Raw genomic sequence first — 26004 nt, forward strand, 5'->3', positions numbered from 1 at the left:
GGTGTTCCATGCCATGTGAGGTCAGCTCAGATATGAGAATGAAGTGAAAGGAGGAAGGGGGAGATTGATCCCTGGCATCTATCCTCCTAAGGAACCACCAAGCTTGGAGAGCCCTGCTGCCCAAGACTGACCATGGTCCTGCTGATGGGCAGCGGAGACCAACATCTCTCTTTCTGCTTTCACTTCCACACAGTCTGTTGCCTTTGCTTATTGTTGTTATTAAATTGCTTCTATCTTATTCCTGGCTTTTGTTATATTTTTCCCCTCTCCCCTGTCCATTTAAGAGGGGGAGTGATAGAGCAGCTTTGATGGGAATCTGGCCCCTAGGCCAGGGCCAAACCACCACAAGAACCTAGGTTGTAGTAGGACCTAAGCTACAGTAAGAGCAGAGCTGTAGTAGGACTTTGGTTGTATTAAGATCTAGGTTGCAGTAGGATCTAGGACTGTAGTAGGACCTAGGTGGTAGTAGTGCCTAGGTTGCAGCAGGACCTAGGCTGTAGTGCAACATAGGCTGTAGTAGGACCTAGGCTGTAATAGGACCTAGGTTGTAGTAGGATCTAGCCTGCAGTAGGATCTAGGCTGTAGAAGGGCCTAGGCTGAAGCAGAACTTAGGTTGTAGTAGTACCTAGGTTGTAGCAGGACTTTAAAGGCCCTCCAGTTCTCCACAGCTTGGAGACCTTCAATCTGGAGACCAAAGAGCTGGGAAGTTTCTCCAACCCAAATTCCATTGTCATGGAAATTCCTTTTTTCTTTTGTTCCAGCAGAACCCCACCAGGTTGAACCTTTTTTTTTTTGGTGGGATTTGTCCAAGACCTTCTGGTGTGAGCCTAGGCTGAAGGACTCACCGGAGAGCAGCTGCCTGCCCAGTGTGGTGGCCACATGGCTGATGGAGAGGCGCAGTTGGGCGATGGACTGGAGGGTGTTAATCCTGGAGACCTCGGCTTGGCAGAAGGTGGAGAGGTCCATGGTGGAGAGGCAGCTCTGGGCAAGCTCTCTGAGACCTTCTTCATCAGAAGGATGCATAAAATCCTGTTCAAAGAGGCAGCTTTAAGAGCCTGAAGGTGGGTTCTGACCTTGGATCACAGGATCACAGTGTATCAGAGGCTGGAAGGGACCTCCAGAGATCATCCAGTCCAACCCCCCAGCCAAAGCAGGATCACTTAGGGTAGTCTGCACAGGAATGCATCCAGGTGGGTCTTGGAAGTCTCCAGAGGAGGAGACTCCACAACCTCTCTGGGCAGCCTTCTCTGGGGCTCTGTCACCCTCACTGTAAAGAAGGTTCTCCTCATCTTGAGCTGAAATCTTCTCTGTTCAAGTTTGAGCCTGTTGTTCCTTGGCTTCTTGCTGTGCACCACCCAAAAGAGCTTGGCCCCCTCCACTTGACCCCCACCCCTCAGCTACTGGTAGACATTGATCAGATCCCTCTCAGCCTTCTCTCCATACTAAACAGCCCCAGGGGAGATGCTCAAGTCTCCAAATCCTCCTCGTGGCTCTCCCTTGGACTCTCTCCAGCAGATCTCTCTTTCTTGAACTGGGGAGACCAGGACTGGACATAGGATTCCAGGTATGGTCTCAGCAGGGCAGAGTAGAGAGGTAGAGGGATCTCCCTAGCCCTGCTGGACACCTTTCTTCATGCAACCCAGGATCCCATTGGCTCTCTTGGCCACCAGGGCACATTGCTGTCCCATGCAGAACTTGGTGTACTGGTGTACTCCAGAGTCTTTCTCCATGGAGCTGCTCTCCAGCAGGGCAGCCTCTGACCTGTCCTGGTGCCTGCTGTTATTCCTCCCCAGGTGCAGGATCCTGCACAGGTCCTTACTGAACTTCATGAGGTTTGCCTACAGCTAGCTCTCAGCCTGTCCAGGTCACACTGGATGGCTGCACAGCCTGAGGGGTGTCAGCCAACCCCCCCAGTTTTGTATTATCAGGAACTTGCTGAGGGGACTCTCAGTCTCCTCATCCAGGTCATTGATAAAGGTATTGAACACAACTGGGCCCAGTACTGATCCCTGGGGAACACCACTGGCCACAGGCCTCCAAGTTGACTCTGTGCCACTGATGACAACCCTCTGACCTCTGCTGTCAGCCAGTTTTCAATCCATCTCCCAGGCCAGCTGTCTGTGCCACATCTCCAGAGCTTTTCTACGAGGATGTTATGGGAGACAGTAACAAAAGCTTTGCTGAAGTCATGATCTGTGACATCCTCTGCTCTTCCCTCATCCAGCCAGCTGGGCATCATTTCACAGAAGGCTATCAGATTGGTCAGACAGGATCTCCCCTTGGTGCATCCATGTTGGCTACTCCTGATAACCTGCTTGTCTTTCATGTGGTTAGAGATGACCTTGTTGCTCCTTCTTCCTTGTGTCTTCTCCTCATCTTCAAGGTGAGGCCTTCCTTGGGATTAAGAGGTTTTAGTTGGGGTGGGGGCTCCAAGTGATGATGTCTGTTGGGATTCCCATGGAGTTCAGTAGGAACCTAATGAAAGTTCATTCAGAAGCCCATGAAGCTCAGCCAGGGAAAGTGGAGAGTCCTTCATCTGGGGAGGAACAACCCCATGGACCAGTACAAGTGAGAGGTTGACCTGCTGGGAAGTAGATCCATGGAGAAAGACCTGGGAGTGCTGCCAGTTCACCATGAACTGAAAACATGGCCAAGAAGGCAAATGGTCTCCTGAAGGGCATGAATAAGTGGACAGAACATGAGTGAAGCTCTCCTGCCCTTCTGACCTGCCCTGGTGAGGACACAACTGGAGTGAAGGGACCAGTTCAGGGCTCCCCAGTTCAAGAGGGACAAGGAGCTACTGGGGAGGGTCTCTACTGGGGAGGGTCTCGGAAGGTGATGAGGGGACTGGAGCATCTCTGGGGGTGCTGGTGGGGATGAGGCTGGAAAAGAGCAGCCTGAGAGGGACCTTCTCAATGCTCAGCAACATCTAAAGGTCCATGAATGGGGCCAGACTCTTCTCAGTGGTGGCCAGGGACAGGACAAAGGGCAACTGGCACAAGCTGGAATTCAGGAGGTTCCATCAGGAGAAACTTCTGGGCTTTGAGGAGATCAGAGCCTTGGAGCAGGCTGCCCAGAAGGGTTGTGAAGTCTCCTTCTCCAGAGAGATTCCAAACCCACCTGCTCTAGATGGCCCTGCTTCGGCAAGGAGGTTGGACTGGATGGTCTCCAGAGGTCTCTGCCAACCCAACCATGCTGGGATTTGGTGACTGGGCACTCACCTCCAGACAGTGGATCACCATGAAGTAGAAATGGTCTCTGCTACTTTGGTTGGACATCTTCTCCTCCATCTGGGACAGGTACTCTTCCAAGTGAACCTTGACGCTGTTGAACCTAGGGCAGAAGAAGAGAAGCATCAGCACCCAGGTCACCAAGGGGGCTCAGCAGCAGGGTTTGAGGGCAAGCTGGAGGCTGACCTGCATCTCAGCAGCAGCTTCAGGAGGGAGGACTGGATGGTGGGACTGGTGTCCATGCACTCCTCGAAGGGTGACAGCTCGCTCTTGGGCTTGTAGACTGGGAAGGAAGGATGAGCTGGGTCAGCTGATCTCCAAGGGCATGAGGTCAGAGCTGGGTGGGGTAGGACTAAGCTCTCCTACCTCTTTTCCCTGCTTGCTGCTCAGGGTTGGGTTTGCAAGCCACAAACTGGATCAACCGTTGGATGATCTGGGCTGATGGAGCTGCTTGGTCTCCCAAGAAGTAGACAGTGAGGAACTCCAGGAAGAAGGAATTGCACTTCCTCCGGAACTTGTTGTGACAGGCAACAGCTTCCCTGGCAGCCAGAAGGAAACCAAGACCTATGGTCAATGTCCAACCAAGAAAAGGTCATCACTGCCACTCTCTGTCTCTGCAGGACCCAATCAAGGAGATGAGATGGTTGCTGGTTGAGGCAACTTCATCTTCTGTGAGACCCCCACCTGGAGAACTATGTCCAGCTGTGGGGTTTGCAACATAAGGACATGGACTTGTTGGCGTAGGTCCAAAGGAGGCCATGAAGATGATCAAGGGGCTGAAACACCTCCCCTGTGTGGACAGGCTAGGAGAGCTGGGGTTGTTCAGCCTGCAGAAGGCTCTGAGGGGACCTTCAATGGTCTACCAGTAGTTAAAGGGACCTTCAGGAAAATGAGGACCCTTCAGGAAGGATGAGGAGGGACCTTCATCAGGAAGTGTAGTGATAGGACAAGGGCTAACAGTGTTAGGTTGAAAGAGGAGAGCTTTAGGTTAGATAAGAAGTTCTTCACCATAGTGGTGGTGAGACACCGGCCCAGCTTGCCCAGAAAGGTGGTGGAAGCCTCATCCCTGGAACCATTCAAGGTCAGGCTGGATGCAGCTTTGAGCAACATTCTCTAGCTGAAGGTTGGCTGAGCCCATGGCTGGCAGCCAACTCTTGATATTCTCCCTTCCAACCCAGACCCAATGCTCAATATGAAGACACTGGAGACAGGCCAGATGTTGGCCAACACCGAGGCACCTTGTGGCCTCGGAAGCCGTGGGTGTGTAGTCCTCTGGGAAGTGCTCCTTGCAGATCTTGCACTGCTGGTTGGGCCACTCCAGGATGCAGGGGGTGCAGAAGATGTGGCCGCAGGGCAGCTCTGCCGGCTCCGTGATCTCCCGCAGGCAGCTCTTGCAGTCCTTCACCCCCTTCCTGAGGGACACCACCAAGAGAAGAAGTTGATTTGAGGAGGAGCACGAGGTTGGTTCCTGCCTGATGCACACCCTGGGGTGGGGGGTGGAGCTGGCTGGACATTTTTGTTCAGCCTGCTGAGCAGAGAACCAGAGTAACCACTTCAAGAACCAGCAGCTTCTAAGCTGCCTGAGGACCATCCCACCCTGGTTGTGTGGTGAGGATGGCTGGGTGAAGGGGGTGGAGAACCTGAGTGCTCAGAGGAGTTGGTTTCTTGGGTACCACACCTAAGAGAAGTTACTCCAGAGATGAGCCAGCCATCACCTCCAAGACAGGTTCTCACCCCTTGACTCAATGAGGTTCACCCCCACCCTTAACAAATGTCACATGGATGGAGGAAGACCTCCAAGTCAACTCTTTGCAGGTTGGACTTACACCAGGTAGACAACATCAGCGTTCTTGTTGCATTGCTTCAGCACTTTGGTCACCAAATCAAAAGTCTTCTCTGGCTCAAATCTTGGCATTTTGTGGAGCAGCTGGGAAAGCCAAACACATGGGGCAAGCTCAGCAGAAACATCTCTACACTCTGTGGAGGACATCCATTAGGGGATGTCAGTGCTTCAGGGACATGGGGTGAGAACAGAACTCAGCAGATCCATGCTGGGATGTCTCTGTGTGGACCTCTGAGGGTAAGAGACCTGGGTCAAGCCTTTAAGCCCTCAAAGAAGCCTCTCTTGATTCCAAATCCTCCCTTTGGGTCCTGAACCCAAAGTGTTTCTTTCTTGGATGGTGTGTCCAACCCTTTCCCACCTCCCTATAGCTGGGACCAGAGGTCTCCTGGATGAGAAGAGCCCTCCCAAGCTTCACAGCCAGCAGCTGCCCCAGGACCTACATTCCAGAGGAAAATGAACTGCTTCACCACGAGCTTCAGGAGCTTCTCCTCTATCTGCGTCTCGTTGTGCAGCAGATGGTCAATCAACATGTAGACAATGTTGGTGCAGGTCCAATCATGTCTATAAAACACCCCCCAGAGGGTCCCGCTTAGGCTGGACTTCCAAGATCTCCTGAGGTTCCTTTCCCACTGGTACATCTGTGACCATGCCAGGTAGCCTGTGGCCACTTGAGGACTTGATGACCTTTAAAGGTCCCTTCCAACCCAAACCACTCTGAGTTTATGACCCACGACCTTCTGAGATGGCATTGGAGGGAAGGAGACATGGCATAGTCTTCTCTAGGCAACTTGTTTCACCAACTCTTGGGTCAAACTGAAACCACCAGCCCATTTCTGGTGGAGAGTGTCTATAGAGAGACCTCCTTGACCCACCCCAGAAAACATTTTGGCACCATCAAGCATGAAATGAAGTTGCACCAGAGCTAAGCAACTGGATCATGGAGAAACACCCACCACATTTTGGGGGGGGGGTTTGTGGAGCCACTTTGCCACCATCTTGTGCTACTGAGTGGACAGTTGGAGGAGTTATGAATCCAGAAGAAGGTGGCATCCCCTTAAGCCCTTAAGAAGCTTCCTCACACAACTGTCAACAGAGGAGTGACTCAACTTACAACACAGACTCCAGGACCTGCTGCTGCTTCTGGTGCAAGTGAAGCTGATGGTTGTCCAGACTGACCCATTCCACCCAGGGCTTGATGGACTTGACACTTTCGAGCCAGGCTACACAAGCATCAAAGGGCAAAAGTCCATCTTCAGTGGGCTGCAGCTTCCTCAGGAGAATGTTCAAGGCATCAAGAGTCACAAACTGGAACGAGATTGGCAAAGAGCCCAGGTCAAGGTCTGCCCACACTGCTGGGTGGCACAGAGTGAGGAGAAACCACAAGGCCTGCTGGGACAGAACAAGAGGTGATGGTTTGGAACTAAAAGATGGAGATTCAGATCTATGGAAGATGTTCCTCACCATGAGGGGTTTCAAAGCCACGGAGATGTGGTGCTGAGGGCCATGTTTTGGTGGTGACCTGGCAGTGGGGGCCAACAGTTGGACTTGATGACCTGAAAGGCCTCTTCCAACCAAAACCATTCCATGATTCTTAGACAGACATGGACCTGTTGGAGCATGTCCAGAGGAGAGGCACAAAAATGATCAGAGATTGAACCCCCTCTGCTCTGAGGCCAGCCTGAGGCAGTTGGGGTTGTCCAGCCTGGAGAAGAGAAGGATTCTGGTGACCTTTCAGTGCTTAAAGAGGCCAAGCAGAAGACTGAGAGAAACCTTCAACCAAGCTGTGTGGGGACAGGACAAGTGACAATGGGAAGAGGGGGCACTGAGGTCAGATACAAGGAGGAAACAGTTCATGGGGAGGTGGTGAGACCCTGGCCCAGGCTGGCCAGAGAGGTGGGAGATGCCCCATCCTGGGACTACTGCAGGTCAGGTTGGTTTGGGCTCTGAGCAACCTGCTCTGGTCCCTGCTGACTGCAAGGAGGTTGGAGTAGATGGAAGGTCCCTTCCCACCCAAACCATTCCATGACTGTAGGTAGATGAGTATAGGCAAGGCCAAGATGGAAATAAATGGACTCTGAAAACCAGGAAGGGCTTGGATGAGTCTAAGCATGCCTTGGAGAAAGAATCATGGAATTGGTTTGGTTGAAAGTGACCTCCAAGATGATCAAGTCCAATCGCTGACCAACCACTGCCAGGTCACCATCAAACCATGTTCCTCAGCACAACATCTCCATGGCTTTGAAACCCTGCCAGGGATGGGGACTCCACCACTGCCCTGGGAATCCTGGGCCAAGCCTTGACAACCCTTTGGGTGAGGACATTTATCCTCATGTCCAACCTAAACCTCCCCTGGAGCAACTTGAGACTGTTTCATCTTGTCCTATCTCTTGTTCCTTTGGAAAAGACATCATCTCCCACCTGGCTCCAACCTCCTTTCAGGGAGCTGTAGAGAGCCAGAAGGTCTCCCTTCAGCCTGCTTTTCTCCAGGCTGAACATCCCCAGGTGCTTCCACCACTCAAGAAGAAGGAGTCACTGTGTGGGGTTCTCTTCAAGCTTTGACTTGCTGCTCTAAGCAAAAAAGCATCACAGGAGGGGTGTGGACATCTCCATGTGGATGTGACAAGATGAGGAGCTGGAGCACAAGCCACCCACCTCTAGGGTCAAAGTGTCTAAGGGGATGTCAGCATGACCCCCCCCCAGAGTGACATCATCACAAGGATGTCACACTAATGCCACAGTCTGTCATGAAACCATTGAGAGTGTGAAGACCATCAAGATCCAAAGCCCTAGGAGAAGGGTTAGGAGACAAACCCAACCCTCTGCTCACCATTTCTGGTGGGTCCTTCTCATACATGGCCTGCAGCTCACTCACAACAGTGTCATTGCTCTTGGCTATGTCAATGAAGAGCTGGTAGTCATCTTGGAGGTAGAAGTGCTCCATGTGAAGCCAGATTGGAGAGAAGTCCATCTCCCTCTTGCCCAGGGAGGAGCAGAGTTGGCCAGCATTGGCCAAGAAGACTTTGGAGAGGATCTGAAACAAAGTATCATTCCTGCTCACAGCAAAGCCAAGAGGACTCAGCCCTGCTGTGGTGTCCACCACATGATTCTTCCTCACCAAGAAATGGTGAATCAAGACTGAATGTTCATAGCTGTTGAGGTGTAGCCCCAGAAGGTTGATCAAAACATCAGATCTGGACAGGAAGGGTAGGACTAGGGTCAACTGTCCAGGGTCTGTTGAAGATGATGCTCTAGCCAAGCCTACTCACCTCGTAGACAGCCAGGTCCTGCCCAGGAAAAGCCATCCTGAGGAAGTCGTTGGTGTAGCAGCGCAGGACCTCTGGGTTGCTGCCACCTGGCATCAAGTTGCTCTTGATGAAGCTGTGGTAGAACCTGGCCACATCCTCTGTTGGCTTCTGGGGTTGGCCTAGAAAGGACAAGGACGAGAGTTATGGCCACTTAGGAGCAAATGGTCCTCCTTAAGATTGAGTTGGACATGTGGCCAAGTGCAAGCCATGGGTGAAGGGGATTGATGCCTCTACTGGAAGAGGAAGAAGAGGCAGAAGAGATGAACAAGGACGTGCTGGGTCAGTTAAGTGAACGCCATGGTTCCTCTTCCTAACTGGACATGGATTTGGGGCAGCTCTGCTGGGACAAAGCTCCCTCTGGAAAGTCTTCATGTTACCTTTCATGTGATAGACCTTCTCCCACACATCGTCCAGGTAGGCCTTCGCAACCCAGCTGAATGGGAACTGGCAGGTGATAGTGACGTTGGGGTCTTTAGTCATTGACAGCACAGAGATCTTTGCATCTAAACTCCTGGAAGTCAACCGAAAGAAGCATTAAATTGTGCAGCAGACCACAGGTGTCCAGAGATGGACCACCTCTAAGAAGCTCCCAGGTCCCACTGATGTCTTTAAAGGAGGTCAGAAGCCTGGGGAAAAAAATTTAGTTGGGAAGTGAGGGAAAACTTGGGAAGAGAAGGGAAGGATCTAATTTGGCCAAACATCTTAAAGCAACAGAGAAGTTCTGGTGCCAGCAGGTTGACACCCAAGACCTTCCACGGCTAAAAACATCTACATCTCCAGCAGGAGCTTCTGGTTGACTGTGGACACCAGCTTCTACTGTCCTAAGGGAAACCACCACACTGACCATTCACAGCTCAACTCTTACTTCCAGGAGTATTTAATTGTGAGGAAGGTTTCCTCTTGGAACATCTGGAGCCAGAGGTCTGCGAGGGGAGAACCTTGACAGATGTGATTCAGGTTGTTGTTGGCGTCCACCACAGCGAGAATTTGGGCAAAGATGTTGGCCACGATGTCTTCCAGGTGCATCCAGAGGGCTTGTCTGCAAGAGGAGATGATGTGGTTTATCTCATGGCTTCTCTGCCTCCCACCAAGAAACCCATGTCTGACCAGGAGACACCATGGGTCTGCAAGACCCAGAAGACAACCCAAACAACCCAAACACTTCTGAAGGCTCCCAGTGTTGGACATCCAGACTTGACAGGGTGAGAAGCTGCAATGGGTTGTCCAGAGAGGTTTGGATGTCACATCCCTGGGAGTGTTCAAGGCCAGGTTGGATGGAGCTCTGAGCAACCTGGGCTAGTGGAAGGTTGCTCAAACTCATGGCAGGAGGGTTGGAACTGGATGACTGTGATACTGTGATACTATGATACTGTGACCTTTGAGGTCCCTGCCAACCCAAAACATTCTGTGATCAGTGTGACCGGTTGACGCTGTCCCCTTAAGAAAGGGAACATGGTGGACGGAAGTTGGTAAACGAAAAGAAGGATCTAAACTAATTTCATTGGTAGAGTGGGAGGAAGCACCGTCTGAACTGGGAGTGCAGGAGGGTATCCTGGGCATTCCGGCACTCTTCTATCAGTCTTGCTTCCGCTCCTCCTCTGGGCAGCAGCTGTTTCTGGGCTTTCGGCCAAGGCTCGGCCTTGAAAATTGATAAAAACTGCAAGGCCAGTATTAGCTGCTTTCCAATTAACACATAACTGCTTCTAACTTTTTTCCTCTTTTCTCTCTCTTTCTAACCCGCTCTGGGGAAAGGGAGAGAGGGGGGGAAGTGGAGGTGGGGAACCCCCTCAGCAGAGGGGGGAGCTCTCATTTCTGTGCTACTCTGTTGTATATCTTTGTATATATTGTAAATATTGTAAATTTGTATATATCCCCCTGCATATCCTACATTGCTTTGTAAATATACAGCACCTATTGCTTTGCTAATTCAGCTGTGAGGTTTTTTCCCTTTCCCTTCAATTTTCTTTCCCTTTACTTTACAGGGGGGAGGGAGGAGGCTTCTTGGCCTTACCCTTCCAACCCTACGACAGATCAGGTTGCTCAGAGCCCCAGACAACCTGACCTGGAATGGCTCCAGGCATGGGACATCTCCCACCTCTCTGGGCAACTTGGGCCAGTGTCTCATCACCCTCACAGTGATCTTCCTTAGACCTGCTCTAAATCTTAATCTTTTAGTTTCAAACCATCACCCCTTGTCCTGTCCCAACAAGCCCGGCTGAAGGTCCCACCCCACCTTTTCTGTAGTCACCTTGAAGTACTGAAAGACCTCAAGAAGTTCTCCCTGGAGCCTTCTCTTCAGGCAGAACAACCCCAACTCTCTCATCCCGGCCTCACAGCAGAGGGCTTCCACCCTCTGGCCATCTCTGAACCTTCTCTAACAACTCCCTGAGTCTCCTGTGATGAAGACTCCAGAGCTGGACCCAGCAGTGTGGGAAGGGTCCCAGCAAGAGCAGAGCAGAGGGGCAGAATCCACTCCCTCCACCTGCTGCCCATGCTGCTGGGGATCAGCCCAGGAGCTGCTTGGCTTTCTGAGTCACCTCATGTCCACTTTTTCACCTACCAGCACCCCCAAGTCTTCTCCACAGGTCTGCTCTCCAGCCTGATTGGCACTCATGGTTGCCCCAGCCCACCTTCCAAACCGTGTAGAACCTCATGAGGTTCCCATGGTCCCACTTCTCCAGCCTGTCCAGGGCCCTCTGGAGGAATCACGTCCCTCAAACATGTCAACTGCACCAGTTAGCTTGGTGTCACCTACAAACCCCCTGAGGTCACTTGGTCTCACTGTGTCTTTAATGAAGATGTGGAAGAGAATGGAGTATATGGTCCCAGCCTGGACACATATGGAAGAGTATGGAAGATATGGTGCCAGAATGGACCTCTGAGTGACATCACTTGGTCTGGTCTTGGTCTTCAAGCAAGGTGCCTCACTCTTCACACAGCAAAACAAGGTGAGATGAGGAAGGTGGCCTACGGCCAACCCTACCTGAAGGAGGTGTCCTCCAGGATGAACTTCATGGAGAGCGCCTCACGGAAAATCCACCTCTGAGGCTCCTGGGTTCTTTTCTCTCGCTCATGGAGTAGGACACAAATCCTCTTCTTCAGGATGGTCAGAAAGAGGCTGGAAGCTAAGCAGGGGACAGTGCTGGTTAAACCTCTCCTGGTCTTCATTTCCAAGTAGGAGATGGGTTTGAAGGAACCTTCAAAGGTCATCCAGTCCAACCCCACTGCAGTCAGCAGGGACATCCACAACTAGAGCAGGCCGCTCAGAGCACCAAACAACCTGACCTGGAATGTTTCCAGGGATGGGGCATCTCTCTGGGCAACCTGGACCAAGGTCTCACCACCCTAATGTTGAAGACCATCTTCCTTAGATCTGGTCTAAATCTTCATCTTTTAGTTTCAAACCATCACCCCTTGTCCTATCACCACACTTTCCTGATGAAGGTCACCCCATCTTCCCTGTAGCCACCTTGAAGTACTGAAAGACCTCAAGAAGGTCTCCCTAGAGCCTTCTCTACTCCAGGCTGAACAACCGCAACTCACTCAGCCTGGCCTCACAGTAGAAGGTTTCCACCCTTTGATCATCCCCATGGCCTCCTCTGACCCTGTTCCAACAGGTTCATGTCTCTCCTGTGCTGAGGAACCTTCAAGGCATTTTGGTTGCCACAACCTTCCACCCAACCACCACCCACCTAGGATCTTTTGTCAGTCCTATGTGGAATTCAGCTTCAGTTGGGAAAGGACATCCAGCTGGCATCATCCACCAAGGTCTGCAGCAGAGCTTTGTGGCTTAGCACAGATTCCCACCACATCTCAGGAACTGTGCTGGGAGGTGAAGGAGACCCCATCCAACCTCATCCTCTGGCTCTTGAACCACTTCTCCACTTCTCCACCCACCACAGCTTTGATGGACACCAGAGCCAGCTCTTAATCTCTTGTTGGTCTTCCTCCAACCATACAATGAGCAAGAAGGAGTCACTTTCCCCTCACACCTCTGTCACAGCAGGGTCACACAGGTCCAGCACAAATCCAGACAGGCTTTGATGTGTCTAGACATGGTCCCCCTCATCCCCCTCCCTCCTGCAGAAGTCATGGTAACATGGGGAAAGGGACAAAAGAAAGGCCCCAACATGTCTGGGTAAACAAGTTTCCTTCCGGGGTAAGGGCAGTGTGCTGGCCACTGCCTCTCCAGGACCAGGCCTATGGTTCTGCCTTTTGAGGCCACAGCCTGGCAGAGTCATTAGATGACTGACTCATTAGGTAACTGTGTGCTGGTTTCAGTTGCCCTGTTGGCTCAATCGAATCTCGGGCAAGATTTACATACAGGCTGATTTTTAGTCCCCTTGCCGTTCCCTTGCCCTTGCCTTGCTTTGCCTTGCCCTTGCGTTGCCGTTGCCTTGCTTTGCCTTGCCATTGCCTTGCCCTTGCCTTGCTTTGCCTTGCCATTGCCTTACCCTTGCCTTGCCTTTGCCTTGCCATTGCCTTGCCCTTGCCTTGCCTTTGCCTAGCCTTTGCCTTGCCCTTGACTTGCATTGCCTTGCCAATGCCTTGCCCTTGCTTCGCCCTTGCCTTGCCTTTGCCTTGCCTTTGCCTTGCCCTTGCCTTGCATTGCCTTGCCCTTGCTTCGCCCTTGCCTTGCCCTTGCCTTGCATTGCCTTGCCCTTGCCTTGCCATTGCCTTGCCTTTGCCTTGCCCTTGCCATGTCCTTGCCTTGCCTTTGCCTTGCCCTTGCCTTGCATTGCCTTGCCCTTGCCTTGCCTTTGCCTTGCCTTTGCCTTGCCCTTGCCTCGCCTTTGCCTTGCCCTTGCCTTGTCCTTGCCTTGCCTTTGCCTTGCCATTGCCTTGCCCTTGCCTTGCCTTTGCCTTGCCCTTGCCTCGCCTTTGCCTTGCCCTTGCCTTGCATTGCCTTGCCCTTGCCTTGCCATTGCCTTGCCTTTGCCTTGCCCTTGCCTTGCCTTTGCCTTGCCCTCGCCTTGCCCTTGCCTTGCATTGCCTTGCCCTTGCCTTGCCCTTGCCTTGCCTTTGCCTTGCTCTGCCATGCCTTTGCCTTGACCTTGCCTTGCCCTTGCCTTACCTTTGCCTTGCCCTTGCCCTGCCTTTGCCTTGCTCTGCCTTGCCCTTGACCTTGCCCTTGCCATGCCCTTTTCTTGCCCTTGCCTTGCCCTTGCCTTTGCCTTGCCTTTGCCTTGCCCTTGCCTTGCCCTTGCCTTGCCTTTGCCTTGCCGTTGCCTTGCCCTTGCCTTGCCTTGCCCTTGCCCTTGCCTTGCCTTTTCCTTGCTCTGCCTTGCCCTTGACTTTGCCTTGCACTTGCCTTGCCTTTGCCTTGCCATTGCCTTGCCTTTGCCTTGCTCTGCCATGCCCTTGCCTTTGCCTTGCCTTTGCCATGCCCTTGCCTTGCCCTTGCCTTACCCTTGCCTTGCCTTTGCCTTGCCTTTGCCTTGCCCTTGCCTCGCCTTTGCCTTGCTCTGCCATGCCTTTGCCTTGACCTTGCCTTGCCCTTGCCTTACCTTTGCCTTGCTCTTGCCCTTGCCTTGACTTTTCCTTCCTCTGCCTTGCTGTTGCCCTTCCTTTGCCCTTGCCTTGCCCTTGCCTTGCCTTGCCTTTGCCTTGCCCTTGCACTTGCCTTTGCCTTGCCCTTGCCCTTGCCTTGCCTTTGCCTTTCCCTTGACTTGCCTTTGCCTTGCCCTTGCCTTTGCCTTGCCTTTTTGCCTTCCTTTGCCTTGCCCTTGCCTTGCCCTTGCCTTGCCTTTGCCTTGCTCTGCCTTGCCTTTGCCTTGCCCTTGCCTTGCCTTTGCCTTGCCCTTGCCTTGCCCTTGCCTTGCCTCGCCCTTGCCCTTGCCTTGCCTTTGCCTTGCTCTGCCTTGCCCTTGACTTTGCCTTGCCCTTGCCTTGCCTTTGCCGTGCTCTGCCTTGCCTTTGCCTTGCCCTTGCCTTGCCCTTGTCTTGCCCTTGCCTTGCCGTTGCCTTTGCCTTGCCTTTGCCTTGCCCTTGCCTTGTCCTTGCCTTGCATTTGCCTTGCCCTTGCCTTGCCCTTGCCTTGCCCTTGCCTTGCCTTTGCCTTGCTCTGCCCTTGCCTTTGCCTTGCCCTTGCCTTGCCTTTGCCTTGCTCTGCCATGCCTTTGCCTTGACCTTGCCTTGCCCTTGCCTTACCTTTGCCTTGCCCTTGCCCTGCCTTTGCCTTGCTCTGCCTTGCCCTTGACCTTGCTCTTGCCATGCCCTTGTCTTGCCCTTGCCTTGCCCTTGCCTTTGCCTTGCCTTTGCCTTGCCCTTGCCTTGCCCTTGCCTTGCCTTTGCCTTGCCGTTGCCTTGCCCTTGCCTTGCCTTGCCCTTGCCCTTGCCTTGCCTTTTCCTTGCTCTGCCTTGCCCTTGACTTTGCCTTGCACTTGTCTTGCCTTTGCCTTGCCATTGCCTTGCCTTTGCCTTGCTCTGCCATGCCCTTGCCTTTGCCTTGCCTTTGCCATGCCCTTGCCTTGCCCTTGCCTTACCCTTGCCTTGCCTTTGCCTTGCCTTTGCCTTGCCCTTGCCTCGCCTTTGCCTTGCTCTGCCATGCCTTTGCCTTGCCCTTGCCTTGCCCTTGCCTTACCTTTGCCTTGCTCTTGCCCTTGCCTTGACTTTGCCTTCCTCTGCCTTGCTGTTGCCTTTCCTTTGCCTTGCCTTGCCCTTGCCTTGCCTTGCCTTTGCCTTGCCCTTGCACTTGCCTTTGCCTTGCCCTTGCCCTTGCCTTGACTTTGCCTTCCTCTGCCTTGCTGTTGCCTTTCCTTTGCCTTGCCTTTGCCTTTCCCTTGACTTGCCTTTGCCTTGCCCTTGCCTTTGCCTTGCCTTTTTGCCTTCCTTTGCCTTGCCTTTGCCTTGCCCTTGCCTTGCCTTTGCCTTGCCCTTGACCTTGCCCTTGCCTTGCCTTGCCCTTGCCCTGCCTTTGCCTTGCTCTGCCTTGCCCTTGACTTTGCCTTGCCCTTGCCTTGCCTTTGCCTTGCCCTTGCCTTGCCTTTGCATTGCTCTGCCTTCCCTTTGTCTTGCCCTTGCCTTGCCCTTGTCTTGCCCTTGCCTTGCCCTTGCCTTTGCCTTGCCTTTGCCTTGCCCTTGCCTTGCCCTTGCCTTGCCATTGCCTTTGCCTTGCCCTTGCCTTTGCCTTGCCTTTGCCTTGCCCTTGCCTTGCCCTTGCGTTGCCTTTGCCTTGCCCTTGCCTTGCACTTGCCTTGCCTTGCCCTTGCCCTTGCCTTGCCCTTGCCTTGCCTTGCCCTTGTCTTGCCCTTGCCTTGGCCTTGCCTTTGCCTTGCCTTTGCCTTGCCCTTGCCTTGCCCTTGCCTTGCCATTGCCTTTGCCTTGCCCTTGCCTTGCCCTTGTCTTGCCTTGCCCTTGCCTTGCCTTTGCCTTGCTCTGCTTTGCCCTTGACTTTGCCTTGCCATTGCCTTGCCTTTGCCTTGCTCTTGCCCTTGCCTTGACTTTGCCTTGCTCTGCCTTGCTGTTGCCCTTCCTTTGCCTTGCCTTGCCCTTGCCTTGCCTTGCCTTTGCCTTGCCCTTGCCTTGCCTTGGCTTTGCCCTTGCCTTGCCCTTGCCTTGCCTTTGCCTTTGCCTTGCCCTTGCACTTGCCTTTGCCTTGCCCTTGCCCTTGCCTTGCCTTTGGCATTCCCTTGACTTGCCTTTGCCTTGCCCTTGCCTTGCCCTTGCCCTGCCTTTGCCTTGCCTTTGCCTTGCTCTGCCATGCCTTTGCCTTGCCCTTGCCTTTGCCTTGCCCTTGCCTTGCCCTTGCCTTGCCCTTGCCTTGCCTTTGCCTTGCTCTGCCTTGCCTTTGCCTTGCCCTTGCCCTTGCCTTGCCTTTGCCTTGTCCTGCCTTGCCCTTGACTTTGCCTTGCCCTTGCCTTGCCTTTGCCTTGCCATTGACTTGCCTTTGCCTTGCTCTTGCCCTTGCCTTGACTTTGCCTTGCTCTGCCTTGCTGTTGCCCTTCCTTTGCCTTGCCTTGCCCTTGCCTTGCCTTGCCTTTGCCTTGCCCTTGCCTTGCTCTGCCTTGCCCTTGACTTTGCATTGCCCTTGCCTTGCCTTTGCCTTGCCATTGACTTGCCTTTGCCTTGCTCTTGCCCTTGCCTTGACTTTGCCTTGCTCTGCCTTGCTGTTGCCCTGCCTTTGCCTTGCCTTGCCCTTGCCTTGCCTTGCCTTTGCCTTGCCCTTGCCCTTGCCTTGCCTTTGGCTTTCCCTTGACTTGCCTTTGCCTTGCCCTTGCCTTTGCCTTGCCTTTTTGCTTTCCTTTGCCTTGCCCTTGCCTTGCCTTGCCTTGCCTTTGCCTTGCTCTGCCTTGCCCTTGCGTTGCCTTTGCCTTGCCTTGCCCTTGCGTTGCCTTTGCCTTGCCCTTGCCTTGCCCTTGCCTTGCTTTGCCTTTGCCTTGCCCTTGCCTTGCCCTTGCCTTTGCCTTGCCCTTGCCTTTGCCTTGCCTTTGCCTTGCCTTTGCCTTGCCCTTGCCTTGCCCTTGCCTTGCCTTTGCCTTGCCCTTGCCTTGCTTTTGCCTTGCCCTTGCCTTGCCTTTGTCTTGCCCGTGCCTTGCCTTTGCCTTGCCCTTGCCTTGCCCTTGCCTTGCCCTTGCGTTGCCTTTGCCTTGCCCTTGCCTTGCCCTTGCCTTGCCTTGCCCTTGCCCTTGCCTTGCCTTTGCCTTGTCTGCCATTCCCTTGCCTTGCCCTTGCCTTGCCCTTGCCTTGCCCTTGCCTTGCCCTTGCCTTGCCCTTGCGTTGCCTTTGCCTTGCCCTTGCCTTGCCCTTGCCTTGCCTTTGCCTTGCCATTGCCTTGCCTTTGCCTTGTCTGCCATTCCCTTGCCTTGCCCTTGCCTTGCCTTTGCCTTGCCTTTGCCATGCCCTTGCCTTGCCCTTGCCTTGCCTTTGCCTTGCCTTTTTGCCTTCCTTTGCCTTGCCTTTGCCTTGCCCTTGCCTTGCCTTTGCTTTGCTCTGCCTTGCCTTTGCCTTCCCTTGCCTTGCCTTTGCCTTGCCCTTGCCTTGCCATTGCCTTGCCTTTGCCTTGCCCTTGCCTTGCCTTTGCCTTGCTCTGCCTTGTCCTTGACTTTGCCTTGCCCTTGCCTTGCCTTTGCCTTGCCCTTGCCTTGCCTTTGCCTTGCTCTGGCTTGCCTTTTCCTTGCCCTTGCCTTGCCCTTGCCTTGCCCTTGCCTTGCCATTGCCTTTGCCTTGCCCTTGCCTTTGCCTTGCCTTTGCCTTGCCCTTGCCTTGCCTTTGCCTTGCCATTGCCTTGCCTTTGCCTTGCCATTGCCTTTGCCTTGCCCTTGCCTTGCCTTTGCCTTGCCCTTGCCTTGCCCTTGCCTTGCCCTTACCTTGCCTTTGCCTTGCCCTTGCCTTGCCCTTGCCTTGCCATTGCCTTTGCCTTGCCCTTGCCTTTGCCTTGCCTTTGCCTTGCCCTTGCCTTGCCTTTGCCTTGCCATTGCCTTGCCTTTGCCTTGCTCTGCCATGCCCTTGCCTTGCCCTTGCCTTGCCTTTGCCTTGCCTTTGCCATGCCCTTGCCTTGCCTTTGCCTTGCCTTTGCCTTGACCTTGCCTTGCCCTTGCCTTACCTTTGCCTTGCTCTTGCCCTTGCCTTGACTTTGCCTTGCTCTGCCTTGCTGTTGCCCTTCCTTTGCCTTGCCTTGCCCTTGCCTAGCCGTTGCCTTGCTTTTGCCTTGCTTTGCCTTGCCTTTGCCTTGCCCTTGCCTTGCCCTTGCCTTGCCTTTGCCTTGCTCTGCCTTGCCCTTGACTTTGCCTTGCCCTTGCCTTTGCCTTGCCTTTTTGCCTTCCTTTGCCTTGCCCTTGCCTTGCCCTTGCCTTGCCTTTGCTTTGCTCTGCCTTGCCTTTGCCTTGCCCTTGCCTTGCCTTTGCCTTGCCCTTGCCTTGCCATTGCCTTGCCTTTGCCTTGCCCTTGCCTTGCCCTTGCCTTGCCTTTGCCTTGCCATTGCCTTGCCATTGCCTTGCCCTTGCCTTGACTTTGCCTTGCCTTTGCCTTGCCCTTACCTTGCCTTTGCCTTGCTTTGCCTTGCCATTGCCTTGCCCTTGCCTTGACTTTGCCTTGCCTTTGCCTTGCCCTTACCTTGCCTTTGACTTGCTTTGCCTTGCCATTGCCTTGCCCTTGCCTTGCCTTTGCCTTTACCTTGCCTTGCCCTTGCCTTGCCCTTGCCTTGACTTTGCCTTGCCTTTGCCTTGCCCTTACCTTGCCTTTGACTTGCTTTGCCTTGCCATTGCCTTGCCCTTGCCTTGCCTTTGCCTTGCCCTTGCCTTGCCCTTGCCTTGCCTTTGCCTTGCCCTTGCCTTGCCTTTGCCTTGCTCTGCCATGCCTTTGCCTTGACCTTGCCTTGCCTTTTCCTTGCCATTGCCTTGCCATTGCCTTGCCTTTGCCTTGCCTTTGCCTTGCCCTTACCTTGCCTTTGCCTTGCTTTGCCTTGCCATTTCCTTGCCTTTGCCTTGCGCTTGCCTTGCATTGCCTTGACCTTGCCTTGCCATTGCCTTGCGTTTGCCTTGCCCTTGACTCGCCTTTGCCTTGCCCTTGCCTAGCCGTTCCCTTGCTTTTGCCTTCCTTTGCCTTGCCTTTGCCTTGCCCTTGCCCTTACCTTGCCCTTGCCTTGCCTTTCCCTTGCTCATCCTCGCCCTTGCCTTGCCCTTGCCTTGCATTTGCCTTGCTCTGCCTTGCCCTTGACTTTGCCTTGCCCTTGCCTTGCCTTTGCCTTGCTCTGCCTTGCCTTTGCCTTGCTCTGCCTTGCCCTTGACTTTGCCTTGCCCTTGCCTTGCCTTTGCCTTGCCCTTGCCTTGCCTTTGCCTTGCCTTTGCCTTGCTCTGCCTTGTCCTTGACTTTGCCTTGCCCTTGCCTTGCCTTTGCCTTGCCCTTGCCTTGCCTTTGCCTTGCTCTGCCTTGCCTTTTCCTTGCCCTTGCCTTGCCCTTGTCTTGCCCTTGCCTTGCCCTTGCCTTTGCCTTGCCTTTGCCTTGCCCTTGCCTTGCCATTGCCTTTGCCTTGCCCTTGCCTTTGCCTTGCCTTTGCCTTGCCCTTGCCTTGCCTTTGCCTTGCCATTGCCTTGCCTTTGCCTTGCCATTGCCTTTGCCTTGCCCTTGCCTTGCCTTTGCCTTGCCCTTGCCTTGCCCTTGCCTTGCCCTTACCTTGCCTTTGCCTTGCCCTTGCCTTGCCCTTGCCTTGCCATTGCCTTTGCCTTGCCCTTGCCTTTGCCTTGCCTTTGCCTTGCCCTTGCCTTGCCTTTGCCTTGCCATTGCCTTGCCTTTGCCTTGCTCTGCCATGCCCTTGCCTTGCCCTTGCCTTGCCTTTGCCTTGCCTTTGCCATGCCCTTGCCTTGCCTTTGCCTTGCCTTTGCCTTGACCTTGCCTTGCCCTTGCCTTACCTTTGCCTTGCTCTTGCCCTTGCCTTGACTTTGCCTTGCTCTGCCTTGCTGTTGCCCTTCCTTTGCCTTGCCTTGCCCTTGCCTAGCCGTTGCCTTGCTTTTGCCTTGCTTTGCCTTGCCTTTGCCTTGCCCTTGCCTTGCCCTTGCCTTGCCTTTGCCTTGCTCTGCCTTGCCCTTGACTTTGCCTTGCCCTTGCCTTTGCCTTGCCTTTTTGCCTTCCTTTGCCTTGCCCTTGCCTTGCCCTTGCCTTGCCTTCGCTTTGCTCTGCCTTGCCTTTGCCTTGCCCTTGCCTTGCCTTTGCCTTGCCCTTGCCTTGCCATTGCCTTGCCTTTGCCTTGCCCTTGCCTTGCCATTGCCTTGCCTTTGCCTTGCCCTTGCCTTGCCTTTGCCTTGCTCTGCCTTGTCCTTGGCTTTGCCTTGCCCTTGCCTTGCCTTTGCCTTGCCCTTGCCTTGACTTTGCCTTGCTCTGCCTTGCCTTTGCCTTGCCCTTGCCTTGTTCTTGTCTTGCCCTTGCCTTGCCCTTGCCTTTGCCTTGCCTTTGCCTTGCCCTTGCCTTGCCCTTACCTTGCCTTGCCTTTGCCTTGCTCTGCCTTGCCCTTGACTTTGCCTTGCCCTTGCCTTGCCCTTGCCTTGCATTGCCTTGCCTTTTCCATGCCCTTGCCTTGCCCTTGCTTGCCTTTGCCTTGCCTTTGCCTTGCCCTTGCCTCGCCTTTGCCTTGCTCTGCCATGCCTTTGCCTTGACCGTGCCTTTGCCTTGCCCTTGCCTTGCCCTTGCCTTGCCTTTGCTTTGCCCTTGCCTTGCCCTTGCCTTGCCTTGCCCTTGCCCTTGCCTTGCCTTTGTCTTGCTCTGCCTTTCCCTTGACTTTGCCTTGCCCTTGCCTTGCCTTTGCCTTGCCATTGCCTTGCCTTTGCCTTGCTCTGCCATGCCCTTGCCTTGCCCTTGCCTTGCCTTTGCCTTGCTCTTCCTTGCCTTTGTCTTGCCCTTGCTTTGCCCTTGTCTTGCCCTTGCCTTGCCCTTGCCTTTGCCTTGCCTTTGCCTTGCCCTTGCCTTGCCCTTGCCTTGCCTTTGCCTTGCCCTTGCCTTTGCCTTGCCCTTGCCTTGCCATTGCCTTTGCCTTGCCCTTGCCTTTGCCTTGCCTTTGCCTTGCCCTTGCCTTGCCCTTGCCGTTGCCTTGCCGTTGCCTTGCTTGCTTGGACCTGCCTTGCCTGAAACTGCCTTGCCTCGAGCTGTCTGGTCCAGAGCCTGGGATGGGAGCCAGGAACCTACTCACTGCATCTAGAGAAGCCTCAAGCATTAGGAGCTGGAGCCAAGCCTCGCTTCCCCTTGTGACTGAGCCAGTTTCCCCAGGCAGATGCAGGAGCCTGTGGCAGTAACAGCCGTGTGGCACCACCGTCCTGCTGAAGTCAGAGCAGCCTCGAGGCCGCGTGGCAGTCCTGCTGGCACCCAGCCGTGCTTGGAGCACGAGAGCACCCCCAAAACCCTGGATGGCCAATACCCAGCAGCAGCACTGCCTGCCTGTGTGGAATCAACTGTGAGTAATTAATTGCCTCTTTGGCTTAATGGCTCTGACTGAGTCTCCTGCCCTGTGGTCGAGAGCCATATTGCTCCTTGGGCATTCTCTCTTTCCTTGTTACTCCTTCTGGTTTGCTTAACATTGTTAAAATTGCTGTATTTGCCTAAATTTTGTACATTCCCACTGTCAATGTCCCAGCCCTGCAGGGAGCCTGCTGAATACATCCTGGGCAATTTTTCATAGGAATGAAAGGTTATTAATATTTTTATTAACAGTCATATTGCCATATTCATTTCATAAATCCATAACAACCTACCAGCGTTCCCTGGGCAGCAGAGCAAGTTGTGAAGGATCTGGATCCTCTCTGTTGGGCGCTGGCTGTTGTCCTTCTTGTCCTCCAGCTGGATCACAGCCTTCTGGATGCTCCCTTTGATCATTGCATCCATGTTGAGGAAGTGTGGCTGGAAAGCACCTGAAGGTCACTTGTTTGCTCCATGCTACTTTGCTCTCATTTGCCTGGGGATGCTTGTCCAGGGACATCATCTCCTCCAGAGCTTAGCATGGTGGTCACCAAGGTCTGTACCATCTCACCATCCCTTGGCCTTACTTAAGTCAGACCCTGGAGCAAGGACAGGGTCTGGGAATTGTCTTGGTGCAAACTGCTCACATTTGGGTTAAAAAATCACCACCCTACTTCAATCTCTCAATGTGACCCAGGAAGACCTGGGACAAGGTACCAACCCCAGCAAGGACCTCCAAAAGTTGGTCCCAAAAGTCCTCTTGACGCCCAAGATCCTCCTCTTGATGAGGAGCAACCCCACTAAAATGAGGAGAAAACAAGAATAAAAAGTCCTACATTTTCCTGGGGGTGAAGTCCTGACTCAGTGAGACTCCCCATGGAGGCATCATCTGGAGAACCTGAAACCACAACCAACCACACAGCTCAGCCTCCAAAACCCCAGCAAGAGACACATCCACCCACAGGAGATGTTTGGAGCACCTTGCCCATCAACATGGGAGAAGTCAAATAGGGCTGTAGTGGAAACCAACCCAACAGCTTCTTGATGACATGAGAGCCTCAGGAGCAGCTGGTTGGAGAACTCTAAGGGACAAGATGGAGGCAAGGAGACACCCAGGGCTGGCCTGCAGTGATGGATCACAGTACATTAGAGGTTGGAAGGGATCTTGAGATATCATCAGGTCCAACCCTCTGCCAAAGCAGGATCACTTAGGGGATCAAACCATTTCTGGTTCAACTTTATCATCTAGTTGAAGAATGGGGGGCTTGGTGTGGAGGTCTTCAGCTATGAAGACCTCAGAAGCAACAAGTGTTCCTGGGACCTACAGCTTGGGACCTGCTGTATCCAGGAGCATAATTCTCAATGGGTGGGAGGTTAGGGGGTGGGACAGTGACTTTCTGGAAGGGACAGTGGGGGTGGTGGGGTGTGGCTTTGTGGTGGGAAGCTTCTTACCTGTTGGGAGCTGCTGAGAGCTGCTGGCAAAGATTTCAGCAATGGTCATTTTGGAGAGCTGGCCAAGGTTGGCCTTAAAGTTCTCTGGAGGCATGAGGACATCCAAGTGGATGGACTTCCACTCACCTGGAGAGGCAAGAGGATGGATCAGAACATCTCTTGTCTTTTGGGACATCAGCCACTGAGCTTGGCCACTCAGATTGACGATGGAAGAGATCCACCAGCACGAGATGGAAGATCCACCACTTCACGTGCCTTCCCTGTAGGCGATTGTAGGTATTTGTCTTCTCCTCCCACCCTTTTCCTGACCCAAAGGATCAAGAGTGACCTTACCACTGTCAAAAGCCAGGTAGCTGCAGCCACCCAGGACTCGTGGGACTTTGGTGATCAGCACCACGTGCAGGAGATGGGCATTGGCTGACCTCCTTCGCTCATCTGTGATGCAGTACCTGAAGGCACCACAGAAGATCAAAGTTAGTTCCTTCCAGATTCAGTCATAGAATTATGGATTAGTTTAGGTTGGAGAAGACCTTTGAGGTCATTGAGGCAAAGGGCTAACCCAGTACTGCCAGGTGATGTAATGGGTTGGGGCAAACCCCCTCCCCACCACAGGGCAGAAACAACGACTCGGACAAAGGGATTGCAAAAGTGATGGAAAGTTTAAATAGAAAAACAATTTAAAAACAAACACCAATGAAAGCTTTACAGAGAGCCACAAGCACCATGACAAAGACAGAGATCCCAGAACATGCCCAAGAACATCCCATCCCCACCTGGGGGTACACCCAAACCCCGCCAGGGCTCTTTCCTCCCCCCCCAACCCAGCCTTCGGCCTGGGCAGGCCCAAGGGAGGCGGCTCAGGCCATTTTACCTAGGCTGCAGCTGGGGACGAAAGAGGAAATGAAGACCTCGCATGGACATTTTATAGGGGAGCAGGGCATTATGGGAAATGGAATACCTGGTCTCCTGTGACCACCCCCTGGCCTGGGCCCACCCCTTGGGACCTCCCAGGTGTGGTCTATGCAGTGGCATCCGGGCCAGCACCCAGCCTAAACCACCACAGGTGACTACTAAACTATGGCCCTCAGCACCACATTTCTGTGGCTTAGAAACTACTCCAGGGAGTCCACCACAGACCTGGGCAGCTTGAGCCAGGCCTGGACAACTCTTTGGGTGAGGACATTTCTCTTCATGTCCAACCTAAACCTCCCCTCAACCAACTTGAGGTCATTTCCTCGTGTCCCATCACTTGGTCTATGACCCCCACCTGGCTCCAGACTCCTTTCAGGGAATTGTAGAGGGTAAAACATGTCTTCCCTCATCCTCCTTTTCTCCAAGACTGAACAACCCCAGGGCCCTCAGCCACTCCTCAGAACTTCTCTAGCTGTTTTTCCTTATTCTACAGAACCTTCACCAGCTTTGTTGGCCTTCTCTGGACCTGCTCCAGTCCCTAAACGTCCTTCTTGCAGTAAGGAACCCAAAACTGACCCCAGGACTCAAGGTGTGGCCTCACCAGTGCCCACTACAGGGAGGCAATCTCTGCCCTTGTCCTGTTGGCCACACCATTGCTGATATGAGCCAGGGTGCAGGTGGCCTTCTTGGCCACATGGTCACACACTGGTTCATTTCTCGCTACTGTTGACCAACAACTTCAAGGTGGACACCATCAGGGTCCATGTTCCAAGGGTTCCTCTCCCTCCCTACCCATGGCTACAGTCATCTCAGCCTGCTTTCCTGGTGGTTCCCAAGTCTTCATCCCAAGAAGACTTTCCTCTGGTCACTGTTGTTACCATCTGCTGCAGCCACAGAGGCAAAGGAGGCAATGGAATCCAGATTGAGTCTCATGGGGAAAAGAAAGACTGAAGGGCAGTAGAAGTCTCTGATAAGGACCTGAAAGGAGGAAGAGGGCAAGAGGAAAAAGGAAAGGAGGAGGATGGAGAAGAGGGAGGAGGAAGACAAAGAAAGAAAAAGGAGGATGAAGGTGAAGGGGAAGGAAGAGGAAGAAGGATGGAGGAAGAAGGATGAAGAAGAAGGAGAAGGAAGATGGAGGAGTGGGGAGGATGGAGGAGGAAAGAACAATAAAGAGAAGGATGAAGGAGGAGCAAGGAGGGAAGAAGGAGGAGGATGGTGGTGGAAGAAGAGAAGAGGTGGGAGAAAGAAGGAGGAGACAAGAGGCAAAAAGGATAAAGGAGGAGTAGAAGAGAAGGAGGAAGAACAAGAAAGAAGGATGAGGAAAAAGAAGTAAGAAGAAGGAGGAAGAAGAAGGAATAGAAAGGAGCAGGAAATAGCAGGAGATAAAAGAAGGGTGAGGGAGGAGAAAGGATGAGGAGGCAGGAGGATGAAGAAGAAGTAAGAATGATGAAGGAGGAGGAAAGAGGAGAGAAAAGGAAGGAGGAAACAGGAGAGGAAGGAGGAGGAGAAGGAAGGAAGGGGATGTGGAGGAAGGAGGATGGAGGAGGAGGAAGCAGGACAAAGAATAGAGGACAACAATGGATGAAGGATGACAAAGGATGAAGGACAAGGAAGGACAAGGAAGGAGGAAGAAAAGATGAGGAAGAGGAGGGGAGGAAGAAAAGATGAGGAAGAGGAGGGGATGAAGGCCACCTGCTTACTTAGCACAGGCCAGGAGCCGTTTGCTGCTCTGTGGCTCATCAAAGTGAAACTGCACAAGGAGCAGCCTCTGGTCCTGGGGCTCTCTGAAGAAATCTCTGCAATAGAATAGAACAGAATAGAATAAACCAGGTTGGAAGAGACCTTCAAGATCATCGCATCCAACCTATCACCCAACACCACCTAATCAACTAACCCATGGCACCAAGCACCCTGTCAAGTCTCCTCCTGAACACCTCCAGTGACGGCGACTCCACCACCTCCCCGGGCAGCCCATTCCAATGGGCAATCACTCTCTCTGTGTAAAACTTCCTCCTGACTGCCAGCCTGAACTTCTCCTGGCGCAGCCTGAGACTGTGTCCTCTTGTTCTGGTGCTGGCTGCCTGGGAGAAGAGACCAACCTCTGCCTGTCTACAACCTCCCTTCAGGTAGTTGTTGACAGCAATAAGGTCACCCCTGAGTCTCGTCTTCTCTAGGCTAAGCAGCCCCAGCTCCCTCAGCCTCTCCTCACAGGGCTGTGTTCCAAGCCCCTCACCAACTTTGTTGCCCTTCTCTGGACACCTTCCAGCAAGTCAACCTCCTTCCTAAACTGAGGAGCCCAGAACTGGACACAGTACTCGAGGTGTGGACTAACCAGTGCAGTGTACAGGGGCAGAATGGCCTCCCTGCTCCTGCTGGCCAC

General features: G+C 53.5%; 1 protein-coding gene across 1 annotated transcript in view; it reads right to left on the reverse strand.

Annotated features, from left to right (window-relative positions):
* The window catches only part of LOC137458238 (E3 ubiquitin-protein ligase rnf213-alpha-like), a 79028-nt gene that overhangs the window by 18820 nt on the left and 34204 nt on the right, over window positions 1-26004 (reverse strand). Inside the window, exons 30-47 of the mRNA XM_068169875.1 lie at window positions 25325-25420; window positions 23046-23161; window positions 22713-22838; window positions 22097-22158; window positions 21557-21701; window positions 11362-11503; window positions 9244-9417; window positions 8756-8889; window positions 8340-8497; window positions 7901-8104; window positions 6185-6378; window positions 5514-5634; window positions 5057-5157; window positions 4469-4642; window positions 3597-3769; window positions 3417-3513; window positions 3222-3333; window positions 846-1029 (exon numbers count right to left, since the gene is read on the reverse strand). Coding sequence (XP_068025976.1) covers window positions 846-1029; window positions 3222-3333; window positions 3417-3513; window positions 3597-3769; window positions 4469-4642; window positions 5057-5157; window positions 5514-5634; window positions 6185-6378; window positions 7901-8104; window positions 8340-8497; window positions 8756-8889; window positions 9244-9417; window positions 11362-11503; window positions 21557-21701; window positions 22097-22158; window positions 22713-22838; window positions 23046-23161; window positions 25325-25420 — 2513 coding nt within the window. The remainder of the gene's footprint in view (window positions 1-845; window positions 1030-3221; window positions 3334-3416; window positions 3514-3596; window positions 3770-4468; window positions 4643-5056; window positions 5158-5513; window positions 5635-6184; window positions 6379-7900; window positions 8105-8339; window positions 8498-8755; window positions 8890-9243; window positions 9418-11361; window positions 11504-21556; window positions 21702-22096; window positions 22159-22712; window positions 22839-23045; window positions 23162-25324; window positions 25421-26004) is intronic.

The sequence above is a fragment of the Melanerpes formicivorus genome, unplaced genomic scaffold (assembly GCF_026170545.1).
Source record: "Melanerpes formicivorus ecotype bairdi unplaced genomic scaffold, bMelFor1.0.p_v2 SCAF_234, whole genome shotgun sequence".
Lineage (NCBI taxonomy): Eukaryota > Metazoa > Chordata > Aves > Piciformes > Picidae > Melanerpes > Melanerpes formicivorus.